The sequence below is a fragment of the Notamacropus eugenii genome, chromosome 1 (assembly GCF_028372415.1).
Source record: "Notamacropus eugenii isolate mMacEug1 chromosome 1, mMacEug1.pri_v2, whole genome shotgun sequence".
Lineage (NCBI taxonomy): Eukaryota > Metazoa > Chordata > Mammalia > Diprotodontia > Macropodidae > Notamacropus > Notamacropus eugenii.
The window spans coordinates 248,053,993-248,077,280 of NC_092872.1; the positions used below are offsets into that span (position 1 = coordinate 248,053,993).

At 40.5% G+C, this 23,288-nt stretch overlaps 1 protein-coding gene across 1 annotated transcript; it reads left to right on the forward strand.

Annotated features, from left to right (window-relative positions):
* The first annotated feature begins 994 nt into the window (after positions 1-994).
* ECHS1 (enoyl-CoA hydratase, short chain 1) lies at positions 995-19,663 on the forward strand. The gene is made up of 8 exons (XM_072628455.1): positions 995-1,244; positions 7,835-8,032; positions 10,180-10,307; positions 12,863-12,962; positions 13,805-13,909; positions 14,645-14,764; positions 17,525-17,592; positions 19,094-19,663. Exons 1-8 carry the CDS (start codon positions 1,157-1,159, stop codon positions 19,157-19,159), a joined length of 873 nt encoding a protein of 290 aa, XP_072484556.1. The 5' UTR covers positions 995-1,156; the 3' UTR covers positions 19,160-19,663.
* The last annotated feature ends 3,625 nt before the right edge of the window (positions 19,664-23,288 follow it).

Consider the following 23,288-nt stretch of genomic DNA (forward strand, 5'->3'; position numbering starts at 1 on the left):
ACCAAGTCACTTTCCTGCTCAAGAAACTCTAGTGATTCTCTACTGCCTCTTTGCTAACATACAAATTCCTGGAAAGGAATGGAGGAGGGAAAGAAAGAATGCAGGGAGGAAGGAATGGAGGAAACAAAGCAGGAAGGCAGGAGGGAAAAAGGAAGACAAGGGAGGAGGAAGGAAGGAAGGAAGGAAGGAAGGAAGGAAGGAAGGAAGGAAGGAAGGAAGAGAAGATGGAAGGAAGAAAAGAAGGAAGGAAGGAAGGAAGAGAAGAAGGAAGGAAGAGAAGAAGGAAGGAAGGAAGGAAGGAAGGAAGAGAAGAAGGAAGGAAGAAAAGAAGGAAGGAAGGAAGGAAGAGAAGAAGGAAGGAAGAGAAGAAGGAAGGAAGGAAGGAAGAGAAGAAGGAAGGAAGAGAAGGAAGGAAGGAAGGAAGGAAGGAAGGAAGGAAGGAAGGAAGGAAGGAAGGAAGGAAGGAAGGAAGGAAGGAAGGAAGGAAAGGAAGGAGGGAAGGAGGGAGGGAGGGAGGAAGGGGGGAAGGACATGACATGCTTTCCCCTGTCTCATTTTGACGTCTATGGACAGAAGTCTTCGCTCTGCTTTGCCCCTGGCGCCCTTTGCCCTGATTCCATACGGCATCCCAGGTAGGGGCAGGTGCCCGGCACCGACATTAGGTAATCTGGCTTCGAACGCTTGCCCAGATAAACTCTTTCTGTAACGTTGGGAGGGTCAGAAGGCCCTGGTCCAAATCCCATCTCTGCCAGTTTCCTGGCAAGGGGACCTTGAACAGCTGCTCCCCGTCCCTGGGGCTCGCTTCCCTTGTCCGTAAAACGAGGGGCTGGAGCGGACCGCCTCGGAGGCCCCCGGGCAGCTCTAGAACCATCCCTGGATCTCGCCCTATGCCAAGATCTGTGCCCCCCACCCGTTGGAAGCTAAGGAGCCCGCGGCTCCGCCCAGGGGGCGGGGCTGGCTTACCCTCCTCTTCCCTCCTCCCCTTTCTTAGTCTCGGTGGAAATCTGGCGATGCCTTTAAGGAGGGGGAGGTTCTCGATCCGGCCCCTGATTGGTCTGCATGAGAGACGGGGGCGGAGTCATGGTCAAGATTCTCCTGGCCCGAGGAGCTGTGCTCGGCTCGTGACCGTGACCGTGTTTGTAGTCTGTGGCGCGCCATGGCCTCTCTTTCCGCGCTGCTGCTCCGCGGGCCCTCCCTGCTCCGGCCCTGCCCGCAGCTGTCCGCGGCCCGCACCTACGCGGCGGGTAAGCGGCCCCGGCACCGGGGCGGGGGGCGGGCTGAGGAGGGGGCGAGAGGTGGGCTTGAGGCCGGTGGATAGAGCCTCGCGGCGTAGCCACGTGACCCTGCGCGAGGCACGGCACCTCGCCCCACTCTGTTTCCCCACCAGCCAGATGGGTCTGATAACCGTCCCCACTTGTCCGGGCTGCCGAGCCAGGAGGGCCTTGCACACCTTAAAGCACCAGGGGCCTGTGCGTTATTCGAGCCAGGATCCAGGGGTGATTCCCTACTGCGTCTGTGATAACATACAAACTCCTGGAAAGGAACGGAGGAGGGAAAGAAAGAATGCAGGGAGGAGGGCTTCCAGCCACCCGGAGTTTGTTTAGCACCTGCTCGGTGCCGGCCCCGAGGCGCTTCCATCCTCCGGGGCTGCGGCTGCTTTACGGATTGAGAACTGGAAGGTCCGTAGAGATCCGGAAACTTAGAAGCGGGAGCAAGTAGGAAAGAGTCTCCCTGTTAGGGAAGCTGGCGAGGAGGGATTCCCTCTTCGGGGAGGGCCCTCCGCTCCCCCTTCCAGGCTTGGGAGACAGTGTCGTGGAGAAGGCCGAGAATGTTGGGGGAGGCCCACGGAGCCCCGACTGGGGGCGGGACAAAGGTCACTTTCACTCTCCACGTGGGAAGAATCAGTCAAAGGAAAACCCAAAGGAGGGCGCGTCTGTAGCCGAGAGATTTAGGCGTGGGGGGTGGGCATCGACCGCAGGAGAAATGGGACCCTGCAAAGGCCTTGGTACTAAGGGGATGGGTGGGAGGGTCTGCGAAGAGATAGATGACTGGTTAAAGAAGTCTGGAGTTCAGTAGGAAAGCCGTGCCACCGCAGCAGAGGCATGGAATTCAGCAAGTCTGCCTGCGTGTATTAAGTGCCTACTAAGTGCCGGGTCCCTGGGAATATATTAAAAAAAAGATGCATTGGTCTCTGCCCTCGAGGAGTTTTCTTTCCATCGGGGATGGGAGTGCTAACTTGCACCCTGTTAAGTAAATCTGTTAAATAACTAACTGTTCAGTTATTTGTGCAGGGAGGGGGAAGGGACAGAGGGAACTGAAAACTGGGGGAAAGGGCCTTGTGCAGGACTGGCGCCGCAGCCAGGCTTTGAAGGGATTCTGAGAGGTGACCTTTGGGAGGGGGCACCGAGACAGGAGAGCGGAATGTGGTATAGAGACCTCAGCGAGCAGGCCAACTGGGCCAGAACCTGGAGTCTGTGAAACGTAGACTGGAGCCAGATTATGAGCTAAAGCAGGAGTTTGTATTTGGTCCCAGGGCCATGGGCAGCCTCTGAAGCTCCTGGTGTATGCAAAGGAACGAATGTCCTTTTAGCTGCTGTAGGGAGGATGGAGCATCAAGGGGATGTACTGATGGTGACCAAATTGGATACATTTCATGCTTCCCCTAGGAGCCTCACTTATCAACTAGGTCTTTTGTCCAGAACCAGCTTTCCTAAATTCAGGCAAGATCATAGTCATTAGCAAAGAACTGAAATAATAAGGGAAAGACCCCTAGCTTCTTATGATAATAATCATAGCTAGCATTTATATAATGCCTGCTGTGTGCCAGGCACTGGACCAAGTGCTAGTATTACCTCATTTGATCCTCTGGGAGGCTCTTATTATACCCATGCTATAATTGAGGAAACTGAGGCAGGCAGGTTAAGTGAGGAACCCAAGGCAATGCAGCTAGTAAGTATCTCAGGCTGGATTTGAACTCAGGTCTTCCTGATACCTTTTACTATTCCTTTCTTATTTGAACCCTAGCAACAGTTTCGGAACTAGCATTTCAGAATCAGAATTCATTATATCTCCCTAACACATGCAAGATAAGAAATAAGCCAAGCTATTATTTTATTCCATTAAATGCTATCATGACTAAACAGGATTTGCAATGTAAGTCATTTACACTTTACATGAAGCCTAAGAGACAAGGTGTAGTATTCAGGTATGCCATAGGTAGTTAATAAATACTTGGTGATTTGACTTTGGATCTATGATTTTTTTTGAACAAAACATGTTCTTCCCTTTCCTTCTTAAATCAAGAAATAAGCCAATGTCACGTATAATACATTTTATTGTAAGGGCTATCCCTGTTGCACAAGGTTCCCAGGTAAAGTGAGTTATTACATACTTACAGTTAATGCCCTAAAGACAATGCAATGGTAATAACTTTAGTTCTGAGATTTTATCCCTATCGCTACATCCTCCACAAATGCTAATTCCAACTGTCTTTCTCAAGCCTGTGTTATTGCCTTTTTCATATTGAGAAAGACATTTATAATTTTCACAGTAATTGATATATGTGTAATTCAGTTTTCTCAAGAACTGCCTCTGGCTCAGGAGTCAAAACTCGAAATGCAGCTTAACCTGATTAATCAGAACTTTGACAGCGCTCCCGATTCCTGGGCCTTCAAAGGTTGTAGAACTTGTTCCTGTCACAGAACTTTGTTCCATACTTTAGGGGAGATGATTACAACCCGCACACTTGACTCCAGAATTGCTGTATTGTGGGACTCATTAAATGATTGTTTGTAATCCACCTTCCCCCCTTGTTTCCCCATTTGTGATTTAAGTATATAACCTGTGCTTTTACTTCAACTCCGAGAACATTCCTCACTCTGAAACTGATGAAACTACTTGATTGCTGACAGTCCCATCTCTAGGCCTGCTTTGTGTGATTCCAAGAATTCTCAGGTTCAGTAAACCTGGCTCAGTAAAAATCATGTTGACATAAATTGGTGTCAAAAGTTTTTAAGGGGTGTACGTAGGGTTGAAGCCTTGAGCTTCAACAGGAGTACGGGGAGAAGGGACAAGTGATTTTTTTTCCAGAAGTCCCAGCACACTTGACTGACTGGGTCAGTGCTCCTGACTCTTGCTCCAGTCTGGGCCCAGCTTCCGATCACAGAATGTAGTTTCCCTATTTTTTTATTTTAGTTAAATCTGTTTTAGCTTTAACATTGTCTGAGATGATGGTTATTACCCCTGCTTTTTTTTACATAACAAATTTTTTTCAACCCCTTTATTTTATTTCTGTATCTCTCATTTTTATTTTGATTCTTGAAAGCAACAGGTTGTTAAATTCAGATTTTTAATCCATTCTGCTGTTTCTGTTTAGTGGTGAATTCATCCCATTCACATTCTAAGTTATCATTACTTGTGTATTTGCCAGCATCCTATTTTTGTCTCTCCTTAATCTGTTCTCCAGATCAGTTGCTTTTTGATAACGTTTTACATTCTCTTCTATTTTTTCATTCTTTTGATGATTTTGTTTTATTATTTCTTGGTGTCTTATAACATTTTTATTTCCCTTTGTCCAGTTCTGGTTTTCAAGGAATTATTTTCTTAAGTTTTTGATTCTCTATTTCCAGTTGATTGACTTTTTGTTTTTTTATAATTTTCTTGGATTGCTCTTATTTTTTTTTCTAATTTTTCCTCCATCTCTCTTATTTGATTTTTAAAGTCCTTTCTAAGTTCTTTCAGAACTCTTTTTGGGCATGTGACAATTTGACGTTTCTCATTGAAAAAGGAGTGGCTTTTTTAGCTGCACTGTCTTCCTCTGAATGTGAACCCACATCTTTTTCCCCATAGTAGTTATCTAAGGTTGGGTTCTTTCTACTTTTCTTTCTCATTCTTATTTTGTTTTCAGCAGCTTACTATTGTAATCAAGTTCTAGTCCCAAGGTGTAGAAAATAATGCCCCAAGCCACAGGTCCTTCTTACTGTTATTTTCTGAGCTCTGTCCTGTGACCAAACCTCGGACATTTCTTGACACAACTAGGGCCCCCAGCCATACCGTTCTGCAAACATTCTTGCTCCCTCTGGTGGCTGCAAACTACAGCTGTCCTTTCTGTCCTGGAACTGAAACCGGGGACTCTGCTGTCCAGCAGGAGATGTTATATCAGTCACCAGGCGTGGGCTAACTCCTCCCCTGCAGCTAAAGCCTGGAAGGTCTTTCATTCTTCTCCTACTCAACTGTCAAACCCCCGCACAGTTAATGAGGTGAAAGTTTACTGAGATCAGGCTGCCTATTGATTCTCTGGAGTTGGCTTGGAGGTATTTGCACTTTCCTCAGGCCAACCTTCCACCCCTGGATGAGTCTCCCTGACTCCAGGCCCAGCACTCTATTGGCTGCACTACCTTGTGGCTGCTCTTGTCCTTTGTTTTTCTTAAATTGTAAGAGACCTTTCTAAGTTCTTTGAATATTTTTAAAAAGGCCTAGCACTTCACTGGTCTCCCATCTGTCTCATGATCTCTTCCCCCAAATCCATCCCTCTTCTGAATTACAATATATTTTTTTTTGAGAACACCATCCTTCCACAGGCATCCAGTTTTGCAACCTGGAACTCATCCTCAACTCCTCATTCTCCCTCCCTAGTCATATTATATGATAGGTTTTTCCAAGTCTTGTCAGTTTTACCTCTGTATCTCTGGCATCTGTCCTCTTCTCTCTTCTCACACAACTGCTATCTCTTCATTAGACTGTGGCACTGGCCTCCTCATTGGTCTCCCTGCCTCATATCTCTCCATTTTGTTCTCCATTAAACTGCCAAAGGAATATTTCTCAAGTGCAGATCTGAACAGTAACCTACAGACTGCTTCCTCTCTTTGCTATTGAAAGCCTTTTAAAATCTACCTTTTAGGCCTTATGTATTGTTCCCCTTTATCTGCTCTGTAGGCTAGATAAACTGGTTTTCATGTTGTTCCACACACCACACAGCATTCCTTTAGGTAGCAGGAGTTCTTAACCTTTATTATTTCGTGGGCCCTTTCTCATAATGATGTTTTTTTTTTTTAATGCCTACAATACAAAGGATGATAAAAGAAAACAGTTACATTGAAATACGATTGTCAAAAAGAATTTAAAGTTCGCAGACTCCAGGTTAAAAATCCTTGCCAAATATCCTCTGCTCATAGAGCCCATCTTTTCCTTAAAGATGTAGCTAAGACCCCACCTTCTGCAGAAAAGCCTTTCCTGATCTTCCCAACTGCTACTGTCTTCCTTCCCAAATTACCTCATATTTATTAACTTTGTATTTGTGCTGTATGTGTTTTTATATGTATTTATTGTCTCCACCATGACTCATTTTGAGTAGGGATCAGTTTCATTCTTTGTGATTTATATTCCCCAGTTCCTAACCCTAACCCTGAATTTTCCCATAATTTAGACATTCTCTCTCTTTGGTCACATTTACTCAGCTTTAAAAAAAAAAATTATTTACATTAAAATTAAATTTTATTTTGTCAATTAGCGAGCATTTTTTCCCCCGTTTCTTCCACTTCTCTTGCTAGGAAGAAAAGAAGAGAAAAAAACAAAACCCTTGAAATAAATATGCATAGTCAAGCAAAACAGCTTTTCCTGTTTGTCATGATCCAGGTGTATTGGCCAGTTCTGCTCAGTGTCTGGGTTTTTTTGTTTGTTTGTTTTTTTGATGTGTTTATTTATCTGTAGACCATTTTAGCCATGCAAATGTGTTACTTAGATTGGAACTCACTCTGGGATGGAGCAGGGAAATAGTGGCAAGTGGAGTGTTTATTATTCATTGGGGGAGTGGGTAGAGGGGAGTGTGGATGTGGTCTGCTCTGTCTCAGCCATTCTGTTCTTGAGAACATAGAGGCCACATGATGTAGTGAACAGCATGGGGGACTTGGAGTCAGGTCAGCCTGGCACTGGAGAGCTGTGCAACCTCTATGAAATGGGAATAATCTCAATAGTCCCTATCTCATAAGATTGTTAAGAGGTTAAAATGGGGTAAGCTGTGTAAAATTAAATTCTGTATGAAGGCCAGTTATTCTTCATGAGAATCAATCGATAAACATTATTAAGCAGGTACTACATGCCAGGCATTATGCTAAGCACTGGGGATACAAAAAAAATAGAAGACAATCCCTGCCCTCAGGGACTTACAGTCAAATGCCACTTAGTTACTTCAGTCTTTATTCCCAGAGTTCCTGCAGAGGAAGTCTTCAGGAAGAAAGAGGGTAGGGATAGGACCTTGAACTCACTGATCAGTATCTCTTTAGGTTTCCCTGGGTCCCCTGTTTCAGGCACTTGCCCTTTTCTGACAAAAACTGAGAAAATGGGATCCTAGGGTGTGGTGGCTGGTTAACTACCTAGGGCTCACAGAGCTGTAGCTGATGAGTTTGTAGGAATGTATGAAGACAGGGTAACTGACTTCCCCACCCTCTTCCTGTCTTCCTTTTTTCTACTGTTTTCTTTTCTATTAACAATTTATTTTCTCTCCTTCCCACCTTCTCATTTAAAAGCGGGGTGGGAACCCTTGTAACAAATATGCTTAGTAAAGTGAAACAAATTTCAACATTGGCAATGTCCAAAAATGTATGTCTTAGTATGCACCTTGAGTCCATCCACTCCTCTGTTTAATCTGTACTAACTTTTCAGCCTCTACTACCGAGAAACAAACCTTGTCATCCAAAAGGAAGAATGGCTTGCAATTCTGTTTTGAATCAGTTGATGTTTTTTGTTGTAGGTTTAGGAGGCTGGGGAAAGGTGAGCTCAGTGAGTTACTTTGATTTTGTTTTCCTGAGTGGAATTTTCCTTTGCTCTCTTATTGTAGGTGGTGACTTCAAATATATCATTTCTGAGAAGAAAGGGAAGAAAAATAATGTGGGACTGATCCAACTGAACCGCCCAAAGGCCCTGAATGCACTTTGCCAGCCTCTGATAAACGAGATGAACCAAGCCCTGATGACATTTCAGGAGGATCCATCTATAGGAGCCATAGTCCTGACGGGTTCAGAAAAATCATTTGCAGGTGGGTCACATTGGATAGAAACAGTGATTAAACGACCTTGCCAAGTTTGGCTAGATTTATGGACAGCTTATGGACATATAGATGACTTTATGAGTTGTAACTAACATTCCTCAACATCTGTATTCTATTCTCAGAGACTTTGATAAAGCATAGTTTTGTGCCGTCTCAATAGCAATATTAAAGTAATATCTATAAAATGGTAACTGATAACAGATTAAAAACTTGAATTCAATAACATGTTGTTTTCAGGAAATACTATAAAAATGAGACAGGCATACAAACTTAAAGGTCAGGAGTAGAATTTATTATGTAAAGAAGCAATAATAGTAATCATGATCTCAGACATTTAAAGCTAAAATCAGATTTAATCATAAGAGAAAAATAGGGAAACTACCCTGTCAGCCATATTAATTAATGGTTTTAGATCTTATAAAATAACTAGACAGTAGTAAAAAAAAAAAAAAAAGAAGCATATACTAGCCAAACAGACATGGGAACTATATGAATATAAACACAAAATACCTTTTATACAAACAAAGTTAGATCTAAATAATTAAAGTAATATTTATTATGCATGAGTAGATAAAACTAATATAATTTTTTTAAAATGCAGTTTTACTTAACTAATCCATTTATGTAATGCCATCCCTATTAAATTACTAAAACATTATCTTACTTAGTAAGGAAAAATTATACAGGGTTCATTTGGAAGAACAGAGCATCAGGAATTCCAAGGAAATCATGGGTAAAAGATCTGAAGGAACTAGATTCAGTAGTATCAGATCTTAAACTATATTATAAGGTGAGAACAGTGTTGAAGTGTAAAATGAATAATTTTGATTATTTTAAATTTTTCCTGTATAAATAAAACCTAAGTAGCAAAAAATAAAAGGAATGCAGAAAATTGGGGGGGCGGGGGAGAACTCTCATAGACAATCTCCCAGATAGAATGTGATTGGGTTGGAACATTGTTGTGGTGTAGGAAATGTGGAGCTGGTAGATTTAGGAAAATATGGAAAGACTTGGACACATGAAGGAAGATATTGTCCACCTTCAGAGAAACAAATGACAAGTGGAAATCAGCATAATATGGCCTTATGTATATACATTTGAGTGTATGTGTTTGTATATTTATGGGTATCTATGTATGTATTTACATATACACATAATATATGTGTGAATATATACATGTGTCTGCGTGTATATGCTTAATTGTAGCTATCTGGAGGAGCGGGGAAGAGGGAAAATAAAGTCAAAGGTACATAACAGAGAACAGAAGACAGCATGCAAGGAGAAGCAAAGAAAAGATGGACAGCTCAGCACAATGTGTAGTATTTATTATATAGATTTTCTTGAAATGGAAATTTACTGCTTTATATTAAATCCTCTCATGTTCTGCTGTGTACATGGCAATGTTTTTTTTTCCCTTTTCTTAATATGTATTTAAGTTTAAAATAAATTTTAAAACTTAAAAAAATACATTAGAGTGAAATACTCTTTGGAGGCAACCCTACCTACAGTGATGTGGGAGCAAATGGGAAACTTGCTAGCAAGCAACTTTTCTTTAATCTGCAACAAAGCCTGGGAAATGGCACTTCTATTAACCCTGTGACCTTAGGCAGCTCACTGGACTTCCTTAAGACTTAGTTTTGTCATCTGTAAAGTAGCCTCTAAGGTTCCTTCCAACTCTAGATCTATGATTCTGTCCTCCCACCCCACACAAAGATACCTGTGATTTCCTTGGTGTAGGGAACTCTAGGAGCTACTTCCTCCATCGTTGTAGGCCCTTGCTTTCTTTGCAGCTTTTGGTCAGACAGTTTCTTGGAACATTAAGAGCTTAAGTGACTTTTCTATACAGTTAGTATCGGTCAGAGTCAGGACTTGAAGCCAGGCTTTCCTGATTCCAAGGCTGACCTTCTGTTCACTATACCATGATGCCTTGCAAAATTAAGATTCAGTCCCACTTTTGTATTCATATGAATGTTCCTATAATTGTTTGATTTAAAATCCCAGCACACATACGTAGAGGTCACCCCTACAAAGATTCGATTGGATTCTACACTTTTCAAAGTTTAGGTGATAAGGGATGTGACCTCTTCTCTGTGATGATTCAATAGATCTCCATCAGCTTTTCTCTCTCTTTATAGCTGGAGCAGACATCAAGGAGATGAGTGATAAGACTTTGCAATTCTGCTACTCGGAGAAGTTACTAAAGGGCTGGGACAACATGTCCCAAGTCACGAAGCCCATCATAGCTGCTGTCAACGGTTTTGCGGTGAGTGTTGGTGCTCTCTCTCCCATCAATTTCCTTCATCTTAGTGATTCAGTTCAAACATATTTTAGAATTTTCCCACTTGGAGCCCTCCACTAGTACTTAGGGGACAAGAGGAGTAGGTTCTCTCTTAGTAGTCATCATTTCCTCATGAAAACTAAACTTTAAACTTTGGATTTCACTAACTGATAAAAATCAAGTCCTACTGGAAACCTTCAGGTTATTTGTTATGGCCCTTGGTGTGAATTTATCAGCATTTATTTTTTAATCTGGGAAGTGGACATTGTAATTGCCTTTGTACTTTATAGTTTCTTTTTATTTTTAATTTAAACCCCAAATAAAATGAGCATTTTCATATACAAAGTAGGATAGAAAAAGAGGATTGTACATGAAAATATTATGTATAGTTTGTGTTTCCTTTTAAGTATATGATAAATGCAACATGTACCTTTCAAAGCTTCCTTGTTTGTGTATCCTTCAGACTTTTCTTCTGTTGTCCCCTGTGCATTCTTTTTTTAAAAATACTTCGGTGATCCTCTTTTCTTTCTTTTTTTCTTTTTTCTGGCATCTGTTTTTCTTCCTTTGGCTAACTCCTTGATGCCTTTCACCTCCTTCATTCTCCAAATTGGAGGGAGGGAAGAAGGAGGGAATTAGGAAGGAAGGAAGGAAAGAAAGAAAGAGGTGAGGGAAGGAGGGAGGCAGGCCCTTGTAAAAAAATCTGCATAGTCAAGCACAATTAATTCCCACATTGGCCATGTCTGAAAGTGTTTGTCTCCTTCAGCAACTTTTGTCCATTGTCTTTATAATGTTTCTTTTATTGTATAAATTATTGTCCTGTCCTGTTTATTTCACTGGACATGTGTTTATACAGGTCTTCCTAGATTTGTCTAAAACTATCCTTTTTGTCGTTTCTTACAACACAATAATATTCTGTTTCATTCACATACCACAATTTCTGCAGCCATTCCCTGGTTGATGGGCACCCGTTAGTTGTCCTTTCTTTGCTCTCACAGATGAAGCTGCTATTGACATATTTCACTTAGATTTTTTCTTCTTTCCCTGTTCTCTTTGTGATGTGGATTTAGTATAATTCCAAATTATTTTCTAAAATGACTGAACCAGCCTATTTTACCATAGCCCCTCCAACAATTGTCCTTTTTTGTCATCTTTAACATTTGATGAATGGAACCTTAGTATTGCTTGCTTTTTATTTTTCTCTGATAATGATTTGGAGCACTTTTTATAAAGTTATATATATAGTTTGAATTTAAAGCACTGTCTTATCCTGTTCTTTGACCATTTATCTATGGGAGAATGGTTGTGGCCTTGAGCTTTTCAGGCTGTTTCATGGGAATGCACAAGGTTTATCATTTTAACACCTGGACCTCTGACAAAGAATCTGAGATGGGGATTTGTGCTTATCTGTTTTTCCTGGCAGCTTGTAATTCGACTTCTAGCCAGATGCTCATATCAGTATCTTGAGGAGATGGTCATTTTATTCATCTATAAAATGAAGGGACTGTATGGATCAGGGAATGACTAAACCAGATGTGGTATATGGATATAGTGGAATACTATCATGCTCCAAGAAGTGAGGAACGGGGTGGCTTCAGAGAAACCTAGGAAGACTTTTATGGACTGATGCAGAATGAAGTCAACAGAGCCAGGAGGACCATTAATATAATAATGACAGCAATGTAAAGATAAGAAACTTTGAAAGATTTAAGAATCTGGTCAAAGCAGTGATCAGCTACAGTTCCAGGCAGCACATGATACATGCTACCCACCTTTAGAGAGAGGTGATCAACTCGGTGCATACTGAGACGTATTTTCTTGGATGTTACCAATGTAGGACTCTGTTTTGCTTTGACTGCATATTTGTTACAAGGGTTTTGATTTTTGTTGTCAGTAAAGGGTAAGAGAGGTGTTAGGAGGGAGAGAATATAGATTTTTGTTCATAGAAAATATTTCATTTAAAAATGACTCAGGTCAAAGATCCTCCCCCTCCAAAAAAAAATTCAAAAATAAAAATTCCCAAAATATAATTAATTTCAAAAAATAAAATGAAAGGACTGGACTCAATGAATTCTAACTTCCCGTCCTGTGTTGCAATAGTATTTTAATTTTAATCTGTTAATTAATGTTAAAATTTAATCAGTCTTAAAACTTTTTTTTAGTGCATTGTTACAAAACACTTTTCTCTGGGTACTTTTCCAGCTCAGATGAATTAGAATACAGAATTTTTTTCTTAAAGGCTTATTGGGAGGAATGCTTCAGTTTTCCAACCTACCCTTCGTGAATATACATATTGTTTTTTGTTGAATGTAAAAACTGCTTTCAGGTCGTATGGTCCCCTATAGTAGAACAGGGATTGTGAGAATAAGTAAAGACTTGAAGTACTGTGTTAGAGATGTCATCAGCCCTCCTCTAAGAGCTGGCTTTTCTATCTGTGTCAGTGTCCTCCCTTTTTTGTTTTAAAGGGATTTATGGCTGACAGATGGAATTATGGTCTCTTTGGTTTCTGTTGTGTGCTAATGGCATTTTGTTTGTTTTTGCAGCTTGGGGGAGGCTGTGAGCTTGCTTTGATGTGTGACATTATCTATGCTGGGGAGAATGCTCAGTTTGGACAGCCAGAGATCCTGATAGGGACCATCCCAGGTAATGAGCCTGCAGGCCATGACATAAACTCCTAATTTTGCCCCTAAAGTTGTCTTCCCATGGGTAACCATGGGGTTTGAGGGCTTTGCCAGCACAACTCCAAAATCTGGAGGGAGACCTTGCATGCCAAGAGAGGAGTCCATAATATTGACCAGGTTCTGGTCACTGTGTGCAGCTGGGCATCTGATCAGAATTGGGTGATGAGATCTCCCTCAGGTGCATCTGTTTAAACTAAATTCAAAAGCTAGGGAGATTGTATGGGAAATGGACATTTCTAGCCTATAGAAGAGTAATCCAAGTTCCAAGCAGAAGAAAGGGATGTTAGATATTCTGTTAGAACTGGCTGCAGTCGGTGATAGATAACAGTTATTATTTATTGAATTGTTTTACCCCTAACACCTACCCATTGAGTAATGAGGGGCTGGGAGCTCTGAGTTGGGGTGGGGAGAGTTCACTGGGGTTATGGGCCATTGTTGCAAAACTATCGTTTTCTCTGGTGAGGGGCCCACAATGGGAATTGTTGGAAAAGCCAGAGTAAAAAGAAAGTGAAGAAATGAAGGCAATTAAGCACCAAAGACACTTTTTACTAGAGTGTGGATAGGCAGGGCTAGACTTAACTAAGGGAATTCCTGGAAGTGAGGTGAATGAATGCCCTGTAGTCTTTCTGTTAAGAATTTTTCTGCTGCCCCCAGTTAGTGCCTTTCCATCCCCTATTTACCCTTAACTATCTTATCTATCCCATCCTTGGCCCTCCTTTATTGAGTACCCCTGAAACTTGCAAATGGAATAGTATTGGTATCTTTTTTTTTTTTTAAGAGAGCCTAATCTTCCATTCCTCCTAGGTGGTGGGGGAACGCAGAGGCTTACCCGAGTAGTTGGAAAGTCTTTGGCAATGGAGATGGTCCTTACAGGTGACCGAATCTCAGCTCAAGAAGCCAAGCAAGCAGGTACTGGCCCCAAACTTTTGTAGTTGTCTTTCAACCAGTCAGTGAGCGTTTATTAAGTGCTAGGTACTATGCTAAGCACTGGGGATTTCAAAGCAAGGCAAAAGACAGTCCCTATGTGATGGTAAAACCCACAAATAGGGAATTCATTGTCACTGTATGCCTAGGTTGGAGGGAGGTTTTGTATCTGTTGTTTTCCTCCTGTGTTCAAATGGATTGTTCCTTGAGATTCCTCTCTGGAAAAGGACCATTATTATTTTTGTATATGCTTAAGGACCTTGGTGTTACTGGCACTAATAGATGGCAGAAGGTTGCATAATTACCCAGAATGTCTTTTCACTCTGCCTACTTCCAAGAGTGTCTGTATAAAGGGTTTGATGAAAGGGAATTTGCTGTTCTCTTCCCCTGAATTGTTGCTGCCTGGAGTTTGGTTCAGTCCATCCTCAAGACAAAGCTCAGGAAGTCACTGTTGAAATCTCTTCCTTGATACCATCCACACATGGTCTTTGTGGGGAAACTCTTGGCTTAATCTCGATGATGAAGAGAGGAGACAGAGAACATGTATTTGCTGAGTTGATTTGTTAATTGATTTTGGAAAGGTGTCCATAAGAAATTGGTCTTGAATACTTTGTTGAAGTTTTGAATACTTCAGAATGTCATTGATGAAGTAGGAAGACGGACTAAATAACCTTCAACTATATTTCTCTGGCGTGCTATTTACCTTGATTTTTGCTTTAGGCCTCATCAGCAAAATATTCCCTGTGGAGAAGCTGGTTGAAGAAGCCATCCAATGTGCAGAAAAAATTGCCAACAATTCTAAAATTGTGACACAAATGGCCAAAGAATCAGTGAATGCAGGTAGTGAATTTAGCAAAAGAAAATAGAGTGGAAGAGGTGCCTGGGGGAGGGACCATGGTTGCAGGGGATGGTTCTAAAATCTGAAACCTAATGACATTGAGTGATATTGTGGTTGAAAGTCTTTTGAATTTTCACATATTTCAGTTGGTGGTGGGGCTATCTTCTGTCTGAGCAAGGCAGGCTAGCTTCCTAACATTTGTAACAAAGTGAAAACTCTCCCCTTTATAACTTCCATCTAAAGCATATGGCTTTTGCTTAAGTTAAATAAGAGAACTGAACTTTCTGTGCTTGTTAGAGAATTCATTTAAGAATAGATGTCCACCTCATGCTGAAGGCCTATGTCCTTGGCTGTTTGAGCCTAGTAGGCCTAAAAATAGTCCAGTGTTCTAGTTCACCCAGGTTTTTGTTTTTCTACATGGTAGGTTATGTATCATCATAAAACCAAAGATCAGGACCATATTATTCTAGCTTTCTCTAAAAAGGGCGATGTTATATTCACCCTTAATCTTAGAGGGTCCGGGGAAGACTATTTAAATAGGGTTTGATTCCTATAAGGCCATACTTGAAGATATTACCAGTTTTTTGGCTTAATGTGCCCTTATTCAAGCACTCCTGGAATGAATTTCTCCATAAGACTTACTTCCAGGAAGAAAATTAATAAGTCTGTCTCTGCCAGATGATCACTAGGAATATAACGAAATTCAGTGTGTTCTCCTCTTACTTTCTAGAGTCCAAATCAGCCTTTTCAGTGTCTAGAAGCCTCTACTCTGAGCTTCTTGAGCCCATCTAATTCTCCTTATAAGCTACCCAAATGCTCTGGGAAGCAGGTGGCCTGCAAGTAAGCCAGATCTCCCAAGGGCAGTTCCTTTTGACCTTATTTACCTTTCATTTCCTTCCTTGTGCCTCCCAGGATCTTGTTATCCATCTTTTTATAAGCTTGTGGAACAGAGGTCTCACAAACCCCTTTGGTAGGCTGGTGAAACCTATGGACCACTTCTGAGAAAATGCTTTCAAATGCATAAACTATACAGGGTTTGATATAGGAGGAGTATCTCCCCTCTCAGTTCGTGTGGCAGATAGCTGTGGCAAACATATATTTACCACAACGCAGAAATTATGATGGTAAAAGCCTAGGCTTTATTATTATGCTTAAGTGTAGGTTTAGAACTTTAAGTAAACTTGAACCACCATGAGAATTCTGACAAGGCTTCATATAATTATAAATAAGAATTCTATCACTGTAAAAGTATACATCAGGATGACAGCAAAATAATTCTTTTACATGTTGCAATCTTGTACATTCCTCTTAGGCCATAAAAGTTAAAGAGAAGATAGATCCAATATCCTGTACTTCCTTCAGTGTTATAAAAGTTGTACAAACTTAGTTAAATTAAGTCCTAATCTCCCATATCCCCTAATGAAACAAACTTCATCACAGAAACTATAGGTAAATGGAGTCAGGTTACAGATTAAACTATTTATAGGGGATTCACAATAGGCTGATTGAAGAGAAGGATTTCCTCATCTCCAAGAAGTCAGAGACAGTTGAGATTCTTCTGCTGACTTCTTATAGAAGGAATATTTAAGGTTCTTAAGTAAACTTTTATATCCCATAGAATAGCTTTTGTTCACACGAAGTTAACATGAAAACAAACTTTTAGTTAACAAAATGCAGGAGTGGCTCTGAGTCCCAAATAATAAAAGGGAATCCAAAATGCCCATAATAGATTACAAAAATCAACTATATTGAAATATAGTGGTCAGAGTATTGAAAGTTACAAGTTCATGAATACCCTGAAATTTATCATAGACCCCTTGTGGTTCCATAGACTTAAGAACTCTTATCCAGGGATATTTGCTTACTTCTGATACAACTGCTACAAAAGTCTCCAAATTCAAACCAACCTTTTGGACGTACACCTCAAACAGAGTATAAAGCATGTGCCTAGGAGTAGTTTCTTTTGTACCCTGTTGCTTGCCAGTCACAGAAGAGGGTCTTTCTCTGGGTACAGTTCTTGAAATGAAAGGTTAGGGATGAGAACCTGTTGGCCACATGAATCTTTTTTTGACTATTGTGACTGGGGCTATATAAGAACTGGACTAGAAGTTGGGGAAAGCCCTGGGCCTAATGCTACTAATTAGCTTTGGGCTTTAGGGCACATCACATTTTCTCTTGGCCTGTCTCCTCTCCTGTAAAATACCTGAGAGAACAGGTACAAAGAGTACTCTCAAAGCCCTTCCAGTACATTTGTTTAACTTCTTTATTATTCTTTATTTCAGTTGTTTGCAGAATTTTATCTTATCCAACAGTGGTGAGGGTTAAGGTGGTAATGAGTATGAATTGTGAGACCCTCAAATTCAGTAGTATTGAGGTAACAAGTTTCTGAAGTGCTTCTGAAAGAGCACTATAGGGTTTGTATTGGGTACTACAATAAAAATCAGCTGCAGTGAACCATTAGCTGCCAAGCACACCTAATGATATTGGATTTGAGTTGCTGTGGCACATCCTAGTGGACTTGACAGCTTGTGATGTTCTGTGGAATCATAGGAGCACGAAGGTAAACATAGGAGGAATAAGGCTGAGCTTCTCAGAGGCCACCCCATTTTGATGAGCACTTTGGTGATAAAAGTGTCCAGAAAACAGTGATCTCACACATGCGCACATACACGCACACACATGCACATGCACACATATACGCACACACACACACACACATCCTGTATCTTCCACATTCTTGACTTTTAGGATTTGTTTTTCAGCTTTTGAGACAACATTAGCAGAAGGAATAAGATTGGAGAAGAAACTCTTCTTCTCAACCTTTGCCACTGTAAGTAAATGGTTTATCCAGGGTTGGTGCCCCTGCTATACCTGAGAAGTGAGAGGAGTTCAGATAAAAGTATTTACTCACTTATGGCCTTAACATGAAAACAGGAGGTTATGTAATTAAGGCCCTTATGATGATGGGATGTAAAGAACCCTGAGTTCTTTAGGATTGTGCCAACTGAATACAAGCTTTGTCAGGTCTTACCAAGCCCACAAGCCTTCAGGCATGTTCGAGGCTGTCATTAAAAAACCGATCTAGCCAAGTTTCAGGAGGTGCCCCCCCCCCATTAGAAGGTTGGCTCTCAGATGTTGATTTTTTTTAATCAGATGAGAAAACACACTTTGTAAAGCATTCCATCAGTGTAAATCACTGATTATTATTATTTTTGGCAATTCATGAGGACTGTTGACTGAGGCATGAGGGGCCAAAGCCTTCACTGGTGGAGGGAGTGGGAGTACTCACCTGAAAGACCCTCAGCTTCTCTGAAGTGATGGCTAATTGCAACTTCAGCTTGACCAGCAGAAGGAGCTGCCTCTGCCTAGCTGACTCAGCTCTGATTTCCAGATGTAACTGGGCATGTTTAACCTATTTGGAGCAGACACAGCACAAGATAAAGAAGTCAAGAGTTAGAAAAGGGCAATTTAGAAGATGATTCTGGGCATTAGATAGAAGATTTGCCATCTTTTTTGAGAGCTCCTCTAATGTATCTAAAACATCCTATTTACATGCAATTTTTTCCATGAAATTTATGTAATAGACATTCTTTGTGTGTATTGTATAAAATGTATCATCCAGGTTTTTTTCTTTTTTATAAAATTTTTTAATTAATTTATTTGTTTTCAGTTTTCAACAATCACTTCCATAAGTTTTAAATTTTGTCCTTCCCCCCACTCTCTCCCTGAGACAGCATGCAATCTTATATGGGTTCTCCACATACATTTTTATTAAACATCTTTTTCACATTGGTCATGTTGCATAGAAGAATTAAAACGAATGGGAGAAATTGTATCACCCAGATTTTTATGTTGAGAAGTGTAACACCTTAAACTAATAATTTTAGAATATTTGCTGGTAACCAAAGGAAAGAAAAGTTTTATGAATTCTCATTCTTATTTCTTCATTCCTGGTGAGTACTCACTGTGCTAGAGGTTTTGCAGAACAAATAAAAGAGTCTCTTCCTAGCATGTGGAAGTATGTGAGTCAAGTATTGGCACCTAAGATATATGAACTCAGATTTAGGGAGACCTGGGTTTGAATCTGGATTGGCCAACAAGTTACTTAACCTTTCTGAGCCTTGGTTTGAAGATAATAATAGCACCAACTTCACATCCTTGTCATGAGTATGGGAGATTGGAATGAATGTGTGTAAGTAGGAATATATAAAGATACAAGAAAAAACTGTCATAAATTCATAGAATTTTTCCACAACAGGGAGAGGTTAGGGACTAAAAGAAGAAAGATTGTATATCAATGCCAACTTTTCCCTTTTCTCTCTCTACGAAAGGATGACCAGAAAGAAGGAATGAGCGCATTTGTGGAGAAGAGGAAGGCCAACTTTAAGGACAATTAACTACTGACTTGAGAAGTGGCAAAGAGACAAGGGACTTAAAAAAAATAAAAATAAATCATAGCTATCGTACACAAGTAAACTGTAAACGACACAATGTGCCTCTCTTAAAACTGTAGCATTGCTTTGGAAGACCGCATCCTTTGCTGATTCAGAGAGTTTGTACTTTGTTGCACCAGAATCCAAGTTCGTGTCTCAAGACACTCAAGTCATTTATTTGCCTTAATGGATCTGTCTCTGCATTGTCATTAATTCCAATGCCAGGTGCTTCTTAGCAATCTGATTTATTATCTGGTGTTAGGTCATAAATTCTTTGCTGGAAGCCTTTGGTGTTCTGTATTAAAAACAAACTTCACTTGACATAAGGGACAAAGTCTGAAAAAATCTGTTTGTATTCACTGTCATTTGAATGTAATCATGTCAGCATGAGAAACATTTCCTTCATGCTTTGGTGCTTATTTAAATTGTATGGATAAGCCACTGATTAAAATGACTTCTTATACATTATACCTTTTGTCTAAATAGCTGAGGGTTAAAATAAATTCATCTACATGATAGTGCCACAAAACAGGGAGCCATTGTGCAGGAATGTAACATCGTTTTTTAGGGAGATTACTTGTTACTTAGGCCATGTACATATATCTGGCAGCCTTAGTTAATAGGAACATAGTGGAGAACCAGGAAGGGGGTGAAGAATGCTTCTGAGGAGCTGAAATGGACACCAGGATGTCTGTTAATGGAAATAAACACATTTACTTTTAGGAGACAGATGGGCTCTGAAGAATGATTCTTGGTTCATGCACAGCCCCAGTAGGCTTGGCAGTCCTGCTTCCCAGCCCGAAGCTGCAAATGAGTATTGGGAGCAGTCAGTCTGAGAATGATAGCAAAAGGTGATTGCCCAAGACTTGAGAGCAAAGGAGGAGACAAAACTGAAAAGTAGCCACAGGAATCCAAAATATTGTGTTCTAGGACAATTTAGGGAAAGAGGAGATAACAGTGAAAGCCCTGAATTTGGAGTTAAAAGTATTGTGTTCAAATTGTACCATAGATTTAGAGTCAGAAGGGTCCTTAGATGTCATCTAGTTCAACTTCCTCATTACAATTGAGGAAACTAAGGCAGAAAAGAGAGCAGTGACTTATTCGACCTCCAAAGGTCACATGGAGCAAAAAACATAGCTGCTGTGGACCATGAGCAAGTCACTTAACTATTATATGCCTCAGTTTCCTCATCAGTAAAATGAGGATCGTGCCACTGGCACCTTACCTTCGGAGTTGTGAGGATCAAATGATATAACTAAAGAGCCTAGCACAGTGCCTGGCACATAGTAGGCACTGTAAACGTGTTAACTACGACTATTATTAAGTAGGCTTTCCAGCTTATTCTACTATACCACAATCCCACTTTAATTCAGTGCTTTACTAGCTGTGTGACTTTGGAAAAGTGTCTTTACTTTTCTAAGCCTTGGGTCCCTCATCTCTGTAAAGAGAGAGCTGGGCTTAGATCTTTAAAGCCTTTTCCACTAATAACATTTTGAACAGTAAGTTTCACCTCATATCAACTCATGGTAAGTTGGCAAAGATGATGAAAGATGGCAATAATCAACATTGGTGAGACTGGGAAGACAAACACAGATACGCTCACTGCTGGGGTGGGGGGAGCGATGAATTTGCCCAATTATCCTGGAAAATGATTTGTTCCTATGTAAAGCCACCAAACTCTTCTTCTCTTTTGTCCCACGATGCTACTACCACCAGCAGAACAAAAGACTCAGAATATGATGAAATACTCTTAAAAGTGCTTTGTGGTAGCAAAATAATGTGGGTGCCTGCCTGTTGGTGGGGAGCAAATTGTGTGACATGAATGTAATTGAATGTGAATCATGAGAAAATGAGAAATTTAGAGAAACATGGAAAAACTTGTATCTAAGTGATACAGAATGAAAAAAGCCTACCTAAAGAAACATCCACCATTTCAAGAAATACAAATGATAATATTGCCAAAGGTCAATGGAATTCAGATTAACCATGGTGAACAACCTTGGTCCTTGAATGGAAAGAGGATAACATCCCTCCTTTGTAGAGGGATAGGGGGACTATAGGCTGTTATGCTTCTTGCTTTGTGGGTCAATTAAGCTTAACATTTTCTTTGTCACAAGGTAGACTTAAAGAGAGGAAAAAAGCATATCAGAAAACAATCCATGTAAAAATACAGCTTTTTAAATAAAGAGAGGTCAAGGATGATTATGTCTTTCAAAAAAACAAAAACAAGCACAAAACCTTGTGGCCTACAAGTGGGAACAGGGCCTGAATTTCAGAAAGCCTACAGTTGATCTCTAGAGGGATAAGTCACACTGACTTAGATGTGGACCGGAAAGCAAAATGTGGATCTTTTTAAAGCAGCAAGCAAGTGAGCCACAAAGAGGAAGGGATTGCCTTTATTCTGCTTAAGAAGTTAGGAGCATGGGGAACACCTTTTAGATTTCTATCAGAACTTAGTCCAATTTAAAAGTTTTGGGGCTAAAAAAAGTAAATCTTAATTAGGGCAGCTAAATGGTACAGTGGATAGAGTGCTGGAATTGGAGTCAGGAAGACCTGAATTCAAATTTGGCTTCAGATACTAGCTGTGTTACTGTGCAAGTCACTTAACCCTTTTTGCCTCACTTTCCTCATCTGCAAAATGAGCTGGAGAAGGAAATGACAAACCACTTCAGTATCTGTGCCAAGAAAACCCCCAAAATTGCTCATGAGGAGTTGGATAGGCCTAAAATCTTAATTATTTTATCTAGAAAATTCAGAGATATGTGACATTATCACCTGTGAGGCTGGATAAATGGAGTGTTACTACATATTTTCTAGAGCTACCAGGGATTGAGTTGCATTTATAATGCCCAGTTGCCTGCCATGACTATCAAAATATGTATCCCCAAATAATTGGCAATTTCAAATGATCCTGCAAAGTGACAAAATGGGGAGAGATCTTCCTCTGCGAGTAAAGAGTGTCACACCTTGCAGATCCTTCCTAGATTTTACCATCTCTTCTGGTACACTATTAATGAAATAAACTCTTGATCCTATCACTTCAAATTCTACCAAGAGAAATTTTTCTATTAATGAATAATTATTAAATTTGGATCCAGGGTTTTTTACTCTTTCTCTATGGAGACCCAATTCCTGTGGAAGGTAAGCTGATTGAGATTACTTCTAATTCTTTGGGAAAATACTCTTTGATCTTGGCTGGACCCCACTCAACTAGGAGACCTTACTTCTGTTTAGAGTGTAAACAGAATCCAGTCTGGGTAAGTTCTTAACCCAAAGGAAATGAGTCCCTGTCCTTGAACCCTTCTATTAGAGTTTATGAAAGAGAAAACCAATCAGAGTGGTTTAGATAGAGATGGATTCCCCTGTTCAGATTGCTGGAGGCAGCTGAGACTCATGATCAAACCATGTTCTCAGCAGGAGGAGCTGAAGACCTGTAGTCTACCTCATTAAATGTCCACCGATTAGGGTTGATTTTCAGTTATCAAAGAAATTCCCTTTTAAGGATTATTTAAAACTTCCAGGTTCTCCATGTCTTTTGTCTTTGGTTGTTGAGAGAAACTGATCATCAATTTATTGATTATTAGCTAGCCTAATTGATAAACTGATCTGTTAGTTACCCAGAAACTCATCTCTACTGATTCAATTACATGCTTTATATGATATAGTGTGAGATTAGTAGCAAGTAGTTGCTAATGTTTATGTGAATCTTTAAAGTTAGCAAAGGATTTTTGCTTATTTTTACTCATTGAGTGCTGTACTAGTATCTTCAGGTTAGCAAGAGACCCAGAGGAAGACCTCCAGTATATTTGATGTGACCTCCATGGAAGATTTATGGAAAGGCATGGGCAAGAATTATGAAGGCTGATGGCATATCATCTGACATGACCAATTCTTGATAAAGTCATACTTTATCAAGTCATAAAGGCTTCTTGGGATCATGCTTGACTTCTTCATCTGTTGAGGGCCAGGGTGGAGTGTGGTTGACAAGATCAGGATAGACCTTCAGGGAAACTGTTCTTTGAGACTGTGCTCATTATCATCCGGAATGGCTCTCCATGCCGCACACCACCCCCCCCCCCCCCCCCCCCATGTT